The sequence below is a fragment of the Salvelinus fontinalis genome, chromosome 3 (assembly GCF_029448725.1).
Source record: "Salvelinus fontinalis isolate EN_2023a chromosome 3, ASM2944872v1, whole genome shotgun sequence".
NCBI lineage: Eukaryota > Metazoa > Chordata > Actinopteri > Salmoniformes > Salmonidae > Salvelinus > Salvelinus fontinalis.
Window position 1 is genome coordinate 1,638,133 of NC_074667.1, and position 12,933 is coordinate 1,651,065.

General features: G+C 44.2%; 1 protein-coding gene across 1 annotated transcript in view; it reads left to right on the plus strand.

The window, feature by feature from the left end:
- LOC129835754 (nuclear factor 1-like) overlaps positions 1–12,933 on the plus strand; it is a 50,491-nt gene that overhangs the window by 4,376 nt on the left and 33,182 nt on the right. Inside the window, exon 2 of the mRNA XM_055901528.1 lies at positions 10,235–10,318. Within this exon, the coding sequence (XP_055757503.1) occupies positions 10,235–10,318 (84 nt within the window). The remainder of the gene's footprint in view (positions 1–10,234; positions 10,319–12,933) is intronic.

A 12,933-nucleotide genomic window follows, 5' to 3' on the forward strand; every position in this document is an offset into this window, starting at 1 on the left:
AGTTACCACAGTGTGGTTTCACGTTGTTAAAGAGTGTGGTTTCACTAGTAAGTTACCACAGTATGGTTTCACGTTGTTAGAGAGTGTGGTTTCACTAGTAAGAGTATCTTGGTAAAGACAGACCTGTAGGGACAGAGTTAATGTGTTACATACATTAATACCACCCTTCTACTGTGTAACTAAATATATAGTGTTGGCCTATAGGGATCTCCCTCACTACTGTGTAACTAAATATATAGTGTTGGCCTATAGGGATCTCCCTCACTACTGTGTAACTAAATATATAGTGTTGGCCTATAGGGATCTCCCTCACTACTGTGTAACTAAATATATAGTGTTGGCCTATAGGGATCTCCCTCACTACTGTGTAACTAAATATATAGTGTTGGCCTATAGGGATCTCCCTCACTACTGTGTAACTAGGTGTATAGTGTTGGCCTATAGGGATCTCCCTCACTACTGTGTAACTAAATATATAGTGTTGGCCTATAGGGATCTCCCTCACTACTGTGTAACTAAATATATAGTGTTGGCCTATAGGGATCTCCCTCACTACTGTGTAACTAAATATATAGTGTTGGCCTATAGGGATCTCCCTCACTACTGTGTAACTAGGTGTATAGTGTTGGCCTATAGGGATCTCCCTCACTACTGTGTAACTAGGTGTATAGTGTTTGCCTATAGGGATCTCCCTCACTACTGTGTAACTAAATATATAGTGTTGGCCTATAGGGATCTCCCTCACTACTGTGTAACTAGGTGTATAGTGTTGGCCTATAGGGATCTCCCTCACTACTGTGTAACTAAATATATAGTGTTGACCTATAGGATCTCCCTCACTACTGTGTAACTAGGTGTATAGTGTTGGCCTATAGGGATCTCCCTCACTACTGTGTAACTAGATATATAGTGTTGGCCTATAGGGATCTCCCTCACTACTGTGTAACTAGGTGTATAGTGTTGGCCTATAGGGACCTCCCTCACTACTGTGTAACTAGGTGTATAGTGTTGGCCTATAGGGATCTCCCTCACTACTGTGTAACTAAATATATAGTGTTGGCCTATAGGGATCTCCCTCACTACTGTGTAACTAGGTGTAGAGTGTTGGCCTATAGGGATCTCCCTCACTACTGTGTAACTAGGTGTATAGTGTTGGCCTATAGGGATCTCCCTCACTACTGTGTAACTAAATATATAGTGTTGGCCTATAGGGATCTCCCTCACTACTGTGTAACTAGGTGTATAGTGTTGGCCTATAGGGATCTCCCTCACTACTGTGTTATTAGCTGTATAGTGTTGGCCTATAGGGATCTCCCTCACTACTGTGTAACTAAATATATAGTGTTGGCCTATAGGGATCTCCCTCACTACTGTGTAACTAGGTGTATAGTGTTGGCCTATAGGGATCTCCCTCACTATTGTGTAACTAGGTGTATAGTCTTGACCTATAGGATCTCCCTCACTACTGTGTAACTAAATATATAGTGTTGACCTATAGGATCTCCCTCACTACTGTGCAACTAAATATATAGTGTTGGCCTATAGGGATCTCCCTCACTACATGGTGCTGGAGATATAGTATATTGGGTGGGTTATGGCCTCCCGGGTGGCGCAGTGGTCTAGGGCACTGCATCGCAGTGCTAGCTGTGCCACCAGAGTCTTTGGGTTCGCGCCCAGGCTCTGTCGCAGCCGGCCGCAACTGGGAGGTCCGTGGGGCGACGCACAATTGGCATAGCGTCGTCCGGGTTAGGGAGGGTTTGGCCGGTAGGAATATCCTTGTCTCAGTATGTAAAATGTAATAAAATGTATGCACTCTACTGTAAGTCGCTCTGGATAAGAGCGTCTGCTAAATGACTAAAATGTAAAATGTAAAATGTTATGCAGGGTTTTGTTCCAGCCCACTTACACACCTGTGCTGGGCTGAAGTTGGAGACATGTGAAGGGAACAAGGACAGAAAGAAAGGAACAGCTTCCTGGGATGAAACACAGCTAAAATATATCTTTATTGATACAAAACAGCCTGGTATAAATACAATATATCTTTATTGATACAATACAGCCTGGTATAAATACAATATATATTTATTGATACAATACAGCCTGGTATAAATACAATATATCTGTATTGATACAATACAGCCTGGTATAAATACAATATATCTTTATTGCTACAATACAGCCCTGGTAGAAATACAATATATCTTTATTGATACAATACAGCCCTGGTATAAATACAATATATCTTTATTGATATAATACAGTCCTGGTATAAATACAATATATATTTACTGATACAATACAGTCCTGGTATAAATACAATATATATTTACTGATACAATAGAGCCCTGGTATAGATACAATATATCTTTATTGATACAATATAGCCCTGGTATAGATACAATATATCTGTATTGATACAATACAGCCTGGTATAAATACAATATATCTTTATTGCTACAATACAGCCTGGTATAAATACAATATATCTTTATTGCTACAATACAGCCCTGGTATAAATACAATATATCTGTATTGATACAATACAGCCCTGGTATAGATACAATATATCTTTATTGATACTATAGAGCCCCACATTAGAGGTGTCATAATACCCATTAAACAGGGAAATGGTTCCAATCCTTTTTACACCATAATTTTTCCCATAAGAGACTTTATAAACACTTAAAATAAGGGCTGTATTTTGTGTAGACTTGCCCTGGCGTGACATTTTGATAACAATGTAAATCTCTCTCGGACAAGGTGACTTTTATCAATATATTCGTCTCTATTTACTCTCAGATTAGAAAATGCTAATTAGCATCAAAGTCGACATCAAGGAAAACTACCAATCCCTGCAAGCTCCTGCACATCATCTCTAGGTGACACCTTTGCTAATAGTTATTGTGTCAATTTAAAACTTGCACAAGACCCATTTAAAGAAATGTTGCCACGTTTTATGGCTACTATGACTCATAGTGTGGTACTCGATACAGACCTAGTATAAATACAATGCATCTTTATTGATACAATACAGCCCTGTGCTAGAAGTTAGCTATTTGTTCCGTGGTGACGTTTCCCCTAGGACAAATCTAGGATCAGCTTTCCCCCCAATCCTAACCTTAACCATTAGTGGTGGAGACGCTAAACTGATCTAAGATCAGCGTCTAGGCCGGGGGAACTTCACCCTACACCTAGCTACCTGTCTTGTCTAATATTTGTCACCATGCCAGGTTTATAGTGCGTCTCTGGGGCGTGGTGGTGTACAGTAAGTCTGTCCTGCTGCCATGCAGTTCTGTATGAACTTGTTCACCCTGTCCTGTCTGCCTTGAACTCTTAGGATGTGAGGGATTTTCTACCCTATGTCTGTCAGTCAGTTAGTCAGGGTAATTGCTGGCCTGGGTCTGGGCTCCATTGTCAATGCTTTATTCATTCAGCCACCCACATACTGTCAGTCACCCACACCACTCACACTGGTTATGGGTAACGGTACTTGTCGTGGCCACACAACACACATCCGCGTATGCACACGCACGCACGCACGCACGCATGCACTCACACACACACACACACACACACACACACACACACACACACACACACACACACACACACACACACACACACACACACACACACACACACACACACACACACACACACACACACACACACACACACACACACACACACACACACACACACACACACACACACACACACACACAGCTATGTCTTACTATACTTGTGTGGACCAACAATTGATTCCCATTCAAAACGTTAACCTTATCCCCTAAACCTAACCTTAACTCCTAACCCTAATTCTTACTCAAACCCTAATCCTAACCCACATTTTTTTCTACAAGTGACGACTGGCAAAATGTCGTCACTTCTCAGAAGTGTCGGTGGTTTACTATTCTTTTGAGGACTTCTGGTACTCACAAGTATAGTAAATGTGTTAACACACACACACACACACACACACACACATAATGAATTGAAACTAAAGTGAATTCAGATATTTTCTAAAGGAGTTTCTACACACCTACAGAATGGGTGTACTACATATTGCTCTAACCACAGTTTACTGTTGTGTAAACCTGCTATGCTATTAAGCAGAAAACAACATTCAGCACCACTCTGTCTTGGCTTCAACATCTGAACCCATTAAACTAATGTTAAACCCCCTAAAAGTGAACTGAAATAATTAGCACAGGCCCCATATCCATTCCAGAACCACACACACACACACACACACACACACACACACACACACACACACACACACACACACACACACACACACACACACACACACACACACACACACACACACGCAACCAATACTCACCCCCTCCTCCCTCCTCTTTCTCTTTTTCTTTTGTCCTCATCCCTCCCTCCTCCTCCCTTCCTCCCTCCTCCTCCCTTCATCCCTCCTCCTCCCTTACTCCCACCTCCTCCCTTCCTCACTCCTGCCTTCCTCCCTCCTCCTCCCTTTCTCCCTCCTCCTCCTCCCTCCTCCTCCCTTCCTCCCTCCCTCCCTTCCTCCCTCCTGGCTTCCTCCCTCCTCCTCCCTTCCTCCCTCTCCTCCCTTACTCCCACCTCCTCCCTTCCTCCCTCCTTTTCCCTCCTCTTCCTCCTCCCTCTTCCTCCCTTACTCCCTCCTCCTCCCTGCCTTCCTCCTCACCCCCCTGAGATAGCGGTGTGAAAAATCCAATTTTTTCAACGTTTTCTCCCTGAGGTGGCTCTGGCAGGGATTCACATGCCTTTCATACACCCCCCCCCCCCCCCCACACACACACTGGAACAGACCGGTTTCGGCCCAGCCTTTGATGTGCTTGCCATCTCATGCAGGTTGGCTTCCTTGGTTTATCGGTGTCTGTGTATGTGTTTGTGTGTGTGTGAGTGTGTGTGTGTGTGTGTGTGCGTGCGTGCGTGCGTGCGTGTGCGCGCGTATGGCTCTGTGTGTGTTTATTTGGCATCGGCATATCCCGGCCACCAAATTCATAATAATAAATAAAAACAATAATTCTGATAATAATTACTGATTGTAAAAGAGAGAAACTGACAACGGTTGGATAGTTGTGATGATTGTTCTGCAGCCAGAATAACTGGTTTGGGAGAGCAGCATGAACTATCAGGTGTGGTGTGTACTGTGCTGGGCAGCATGTGTGTGTGAACATGGAAGAGGATGTGTCGGTTTGTGGCTGTGTGTGCATGGGCACGTGTGTGTGTGTGTGTGTGGCCATTTGTGTAATTACTGATACGGTTCCAATAATTCACTTTTAAACTGAACTATCTGAGGATCAATCCCAAGGCTCAATGGAGGTGTGTGTGTGAGAGAGAGAGTGTGTGTGTGTGAGAGTGTGTGTGTGTGTGTGAGAGAGAGAGTGTGTGTGCGTGTGAGAGAGATTGTGTGTGAGAGAGAGATTGTGTGTGTGTGATTGGTGTGTGTGATTGTGGTTATTAGTGTGTTCCAGTACAGGTTTTTGGAGATCTCACCTCCAGTTGGACCATATGGTCCACAATACATCCCCACAAAGAATCTCTCTTTTGTCAGTTATACCAAGCCGGATGGCGATTTATTTAACCAAATGGATCTTCCCACAAAAGCATCCATCCTATATCCATCTCACGTCTTTGATATCAGATGGTTAAAAAAAAAGTCTCAATTAACACATTTGCATTGGGTTGGTGTTGGTGATCCACTTCCAAACAGGTCAGAGACTCTGTTTGCGTCCCAAGTGGCACCCTGTTCACTTTATAGTGCACTACATGTGACCGGGGTCCATAGGGGTCCTGGTCAGAAGTAGTGCACCTTAAAGGGTGTAGGGTTCCATTTGGGATGAGGCCTCCGTTTCCAACGCCTTGGTCTCTTCCCTCTAAAATGTTAATTAGCCTGTGCTTTGAGATATTTCCGCTCAGGGCTGGCCATATGGACCAAGCATATGTTCTGTATATACAGTACAATATATCATTCATACATTGCTCAGGGATGAACATTGATAAGAGGAGATACATTTGGGACAGAACCAAAGGGGGGTTGGTTCAGTACAAAGGGAGACAGTATATTGTGGGGTCTGTGTTGTCCCTCCCTTAACAGGTGGAGAGCATGGTATTGCTTCACCTTTATTCTACTGTGTAATGACGAGGTTTACACGTGTTCCCCAAATAGAAGGACGAGAAAGGTTTTCCTGTTGCGATCATTCAGCCATCCTTCAATATCCTTATTCTGTAACTGGGCTTTCTCCATCCAACTGCAGAATACAATCTTTCACCAGGCCTGGTACCATCCTCACACACATACACACACATACACACACATGCAAACACACACACAGCAGTAAACGAGCCAGCAGCCAATTGGACCAGCCCATGTGCCCAGTGCCAACACGTAGCATTTTGGGTCCGGGCTTAGCCAATCAGAACAACTGACACTGTCTCTGCCCGGGACGTCCAATCACAGAGGGCCTGTGCACCTGGTGATGCATTAGGGGCCGGTTACAGTGTTAACAGTGGGCTTCAGCTCAGACAGTCAGACCCCCAGACACACACACACACACACACACACACACAGACACACACAAACACACACACACACACAGGTGCCGTGGCTAAGGTCCATGAGGAGCACAGGCCAATAAGACCTGCTATCTAACACGTGTCCTGGCACTGGACTGGGTGGCAGCATCCCTTTCCCATCATGCAGTGTGTTATCAGTTATCAGCCTCTCCCTCCTTCTCCCTCTCCTTCTTATCCCAGCTCAGTGTTCTCCGCTCTCACTCCCTCTCTCTCCCCCTCTCTCTCTCCCCTCTCTCACAACAATGAGAACAGTGTGCCCACATTAAAAACGAGGGCCTCACCATAAAAATAAGTTTATGTGCTAATAAAGATGATTAGAAATCACACAAGCCGCAAGAAATAAAAAAAAACATTGTGGGCACAGATTATACCTCCAAAAAATGTAAGTAGGAGATAGAGAGGGAAAGAGAATATTTACATGTTAGTAGACGGTCTTATGCAGAGGAACTTACAGGCACAATTAGGGTTAAGTGCCTTGCTCAAGGGCACATAGAACTATTTTTTTACCTAGTTGGCTCGGGGATTGGAACCAGCAACCTTTCGTTTACTGGCCCAACTGGTAGGCTACCTGCCACCTAGCAAGAAGGAGAGAGAGAGACTGGGATAGAGAGAGGAATGGAGAGAGGGAAAGGCGAGAGAAGGAGAGAGAGAGACTGGGATAGAGAGAGGAATGGAGAGAGGGAAAGGCGAGAGAAGGAGAGAGAGAGACTGGGATAGAGAGAGGAATGGAGAGAGGGAAAGGCGAGAGAAGGAGAGAGAGAGACTGGGATAGAGAGAGGAATGGAGAGAGGGAAACGCGAGAGAAGGAGAGAGAGCGTTCATTCCGAGTGGAGGGATATGAATAGCCTTTGTTTTCACCACAACTCAGGGTTGTGTGGTCTGCCAACGTCTGGCTCTTATTATGGGCTTTGTGTCGGCACTGCAAGTGGTGCGCACGTGTGTGTGTGTGTGTGTGTGTGTGTGTGTGTGTGTGTGTGTGTGTGTGTGTGTGTGTGTGTGTGTGTGTGTGTGTGTGTGTGTGTGTGTGTGTGTGTGTGTGTGTGTGTGTGTGTGTGTGTGTGTGTGTGTGTGTGTGTGTGTGTGTGTGTGTGTGTGGTGTCAGAGGGCATGTACAAATGCATATATGTGTTAGTGATTATGTTTGCACTCGTGTGCTTATATTATATAAATATAATCTCAGTCTACCAGGTAGGCTTTTTCTGTGGATATATACAAGGAAGGGGGGGTGGGGGTGGCGGCCAGGTTGGCAACAATGTGTGTGTTTCTTTCTCCTGGTCTATCCGGGAAAGTTGTGAAATTGAAATAGGATTTCACAGAACTGTGCGGCTAGCTACCTGGCTGTGGGATTTGGGCTCCAGCTTAACTAAGTGGAGTGGAGTGGGTTAGCCTGATCCAATCAACCACAGCAGAACTGGAAGGAAATGGAGCTGTATCTCACACACACATACTGGAGCACAGACACAACACACACACACACACACGCAACAGGCCCTTGCCAGAGCCTTCCCTTCCTTTAGAATACAAATTAAGCTTCTCTGAATACAGAATAGTTAGTACACTTCCCCTCTGAATACAGAATAGTTAGTACACTTCCCCTCTGAATACAGAATAGTTAGTACACTTCCCCTCTGAATACAGACTAGTTAGTACACTTCCCCTCTGAATACAGAATAGTTAGTACACTTCCCCTCTGAATACAGAATAGTTAGTACACTTCCCCTCTGAATACAGACTAGTTAGTACACTTCCCCTCTGAATACAGAATAGTTAGTACACTTCCCCTCTGAATACAGAATAGTTAGTACACTTCCCCTCTGAATACAGAATAGTTAGTACACTTCCCCTCTGAATACAGAATAGTTAGTACACTTCCCCTCTGAATACAGAATAGTTAGTACACTTCCCCTCTGAATACAGAATAGTTAGTACACTTCCCCTCTGAATACAGACTAGTTAGTACACTTCCCCTCTGAATACAGAATAGTTAGTACACTTCCCCTCTGAATACAGACTAGTTTGTGCACGTCCCCTCTGAATACAGACTAGTTTGTGCACGTCCCCTCTGAATACAGACTAGTTTGTGCACGTCCCCTCTGAATACAGACTAGTTAGTACATGTCCCCTCTGAATACAGACTAGTTAGTACACTTCCCCTCTGAATACAGACTAGTTAGTACATGTCCCCTCTGAATACAGACTAGTTAGTACACGTCCCCTCTGAATACAGACTAGTTAGTACACTTCCCAGACAGAAGATATATCAGCCTCCATCCAAGATGTAGACAGGATGTATTGAAACTTGACTTGAGTTATTCGCATGCAAACTGTCAGTTCCGTGTGGGAATTGGAAATGAATACAGGTGTAGTTTTCTTTTCTTTTGAAGAAAGCAACAATCTCTAGTCTTGTCTTGGGGGTCTATGGGGTAACATTCAAATGTAAACAAATTGCAGGACGGAGTTTGGGAACCCTGTTGTAGGGGATCATATTAAAATGTAATCAAAGCTCTGATCGGTGCCAACCTCATGGTGAGCAAGGTGGACAATAGAGTAATGAACTGCCTGTTCATAATCCTTCTGTGTGTAACAGTCCTGACCTATTTATGTTAGTTTTTATGTGTTTATGGTCAGGGCATGTGTTTTGGGTGGGCAGTCTATGTTACCTGTTTCTATGTTGGTTTCGGTTTGCCTGGTATGGCTCTTGATTAGAGGCAGGTGGTTTGCATTTTCCTCTAATCAAGAGTCATATTTAGGTAGGGCATTATCACTGTGTGTTTGTGGGTGATTGTCTCCTGTGATGTTTCGTGTTGTTCGATATATATTCACAAACGGGACTGTTTAGCTGTCGCTCTCCTCATCCTCAGATGAGGTGAGGAGAGAAGGATCTTCGGACCAAAATGCGGAGTCAGGGAAATAAGCCATTTTTATTTATAACGAAAACTGATGACACGAAAACAAACACTTTAACAAACTACAAAATAAGAAAACGACGTCGACGCAACCTGAACATAAACTTACATAGACAAACGTAAACTCACGAACAGGAACGGACATCGAAACATACGAACAGCCAAACAGTCCCGTTTGTGAATATATATCGAACAACACGAAACATCACAGGAGACAATCACCCACAAACACACAGTGATAATGCCCTACCTAAATATGACTCTTGATTAGAGGAAAATGCAAACCACCTGCCTCTAATCAAGAGCCATACCAGGCAAACCGAAACCAACATAGAAACAGGTAACATAGACTGCCCACCCAAAACACATGCCCTGACCATAAACACATAAAAACTAACATAAATAGGTCAGGACTGTTACACTGTGGTTGTTCTTTAATTGTTTCTTGTGTTCTGTATGTTCATTTGTTAATCTATAATCAAAATGGGAAAAAAGAAATATGTGAGGAACAGAATGTTTCAGTAGTAAAACAGAAAGGCGTTCTCTATAGTACCAAATCCTGGAACAGGAGCTGCTTTTCCCAGAATTATTCAGACTGCTTAACGATAAGGCTTAAACTACTTGTAATGTCATTCACTAGCACACCACTGCAATTTAGGCCTTCAAATGTGATGTGTGTGTTGTTATGTTATGTTGTGTTATGTATATAAATCCAATCAACAATGAATGAATGAATTATTGCGTTTCAGGCCACTGACACGTACCTGGTGAATGAAGACCCTTCCAGAGGCCCCGGGATGCCCGAGTGTTTCCTCGTGTCTGATTCCTACAGGGTACGTACACACACACACACACACACACACACACACACACACACACACACACACACACACACACACACACACACACACACACACACACACACACACACACACACACACACACACACTATATCTCCCTACTACCTGTTACCTTCACTACAACTGCCACTATAGTTTTTTCTTTACCAGGGCCCAGAATATATATATTTATCAAAATATTAATGAATATTTATCAAAATATAAATATATCAAAATATGTCAGGTCATTCCATGATATGGCCATTGCATCATGGAGTGAAAACGTCCACAACATGTTCAGCATTCAAAATATATAATGCACAAATTCATATTTCATTTATACACATATCCTACTTACTATTCACAGTACTGTACACTGTTTTCCCTTCTGTTACTTCTTTACTTTGACAGTCTGAGCCTTGTATATTCACATGTACATACCTGGGACTATTCTACATGTCTACATGTGTAATGTCTCTGCACAGTAACAGAAACATTACTGTTTTGGTCCTCGCTACATCCCCTCTGCTTTTCTTTCTGAAGGTCTCTGACTCCAGCCACCTGTCTGGCACATTGAGCGTGCTAATGATTTAATCAATATGCTACATCACTTTCCAGTATGTAATAGCCACGCCACAGGCGATGGTAAACAGCAAGTATGCATACTGCCGTACTCCTTCAGTGTGTAGAAAGAAGAAACGGCAAGGCCCTAACACACACACACACCAACCGCGAGGCCCTAACACACACACACACCAACTGCGAGGCCCTAACACACACACACACCAACTGCGAGGCCCTAACACACACACACACCAACTGCGAGGCCCTAACACACACACACACACACACCAACTGCGAGGCCCTAACACACACACACACACACACCAACCGCGAGGCCCTAAATATCGTTAGATGACATATGGTTTTCCCATGTGCTTTTTAATGGCATATTTAGCCTGTGGGTTTGGGAGTTTGAGGTAACTTACTAACGGTGAAAACGGGTTGTTTGATGCATGGGAGTTTGTGTGTTTATGTCTGTGTGTGTGTGTGGGAGTTTGCATTGTGGGGAGAATGGAATCCGAATTCAGAATTCCCTTCGTTTTGGGGCTCTAGAACTCCTGGGTTGTTAGTGGTTGTGGTGAGAGGGTCTGTTAAGACAACAACCTGTGATGAATACAGAGATGGCTTGCGTCCCAAATGGCAACCTATCCCCTACACAGTGAACTACTTTTGTCCAGAACGCTATGGGCCCTGGTCTAAAGTAGTGCACTATATAGGGAATAGGGTGTCATTTGGGTCACCGCCAGAGAGAGGGATTGAGACAGCCAAGGAGAGAGGGAAAGAGTGAGAGCCAGAGAGAGAGAGGAATAGGGAGCCAGGGAGAGAGATGGAGAGGGAGAGATGGAGAGCAAGAGAGAGCGAGAGAGAGAGAGACATAGCGAGAGAGGAATAGGGAGCCAGGGAGAGAGATGGAGAGGGAGAGATGGAGAGCAAGAGAGAGCGAGAGAGAGAGACAGAGAGAGAGAGAGGGAGAGAGCCAGAGCACAAAGACTAGGAGTTGTTGGACCTGTGCCGCAGGGTGTGGTGAGGAGAGGGGGATTTGGAATTGGATCCCCCTCTTTCTGATTTCCCCTCACTTTTTCTCTCTCTGATTCTCTCAATCTTTATTTCTGTCTCTTCTGCTCTCTTTAATTGGCCACAGTGTGGTGTAGCATAGTATGTGTAGGTGTGTGTGTGTATGAATGCGTGCGTGCATATGTGCATGTTCTCTGTAGGGGCTGCATAGAATTCCTAATGCACAGTGCTGCATGAGGCTGAGGTCTCGTAAATCTACTGGGCTTCAACGGCTCCCAAAAACTCAACTTGGCGCTCGTGCTCCGGGGTGACTTCAAACCCTCCAAAACCACACACGCACGCACGCACGCACGCACGCACGCACGCACGCACACACACACACACACACACACACACACACACACACACACACACACACAAATTGAACACATTCTCCTATCTCACCTCAAGGGTGAATTGGCGGGATGCAGGAGAAGCAGTGTAATTGACAGGGTGTGTGTGTGCATCATATGCTCTCCCTGCAGCTATACATACAGAACGTGAGGTTGACCCGAGATGATCAACCAGCTGAACATGGACCAGGGTGTTTAAGGATAAGCCAGCCAGTCAGTCAGTCAGCCACCCAGCCAGTCATTGATTAAAAACAGAACTATGTTCTCTTCAGACAACACAAGTCCAATTGTGGCTGACTCTTAAACAGTCTTTCTATTAGCCTGTAGATGACTATAACAGAAGGCTGGGGTTAAAGAGGTTTGGTGTTCTGTAGTTAGGTCCCCTTATACATATATACAGTAATAGAATATTTCACTGATGCTTTTATACAAAGTGACTTACAGATGTAGGATCTTAATTTGATCACTCTTTTGTTCCTGATAATTTTGTATTGTGACAATATAGGTCGAATTAAGATCTTACATCTGTACATACATATACCCACTACCAGAATAAAAAATGGTAGGCTTACGTAATGTTGAGTGGCTCTGGTAGTTGTGAGATGGGCGGTTTGTAAGTGCTGGCCACCCCTGTTTGAT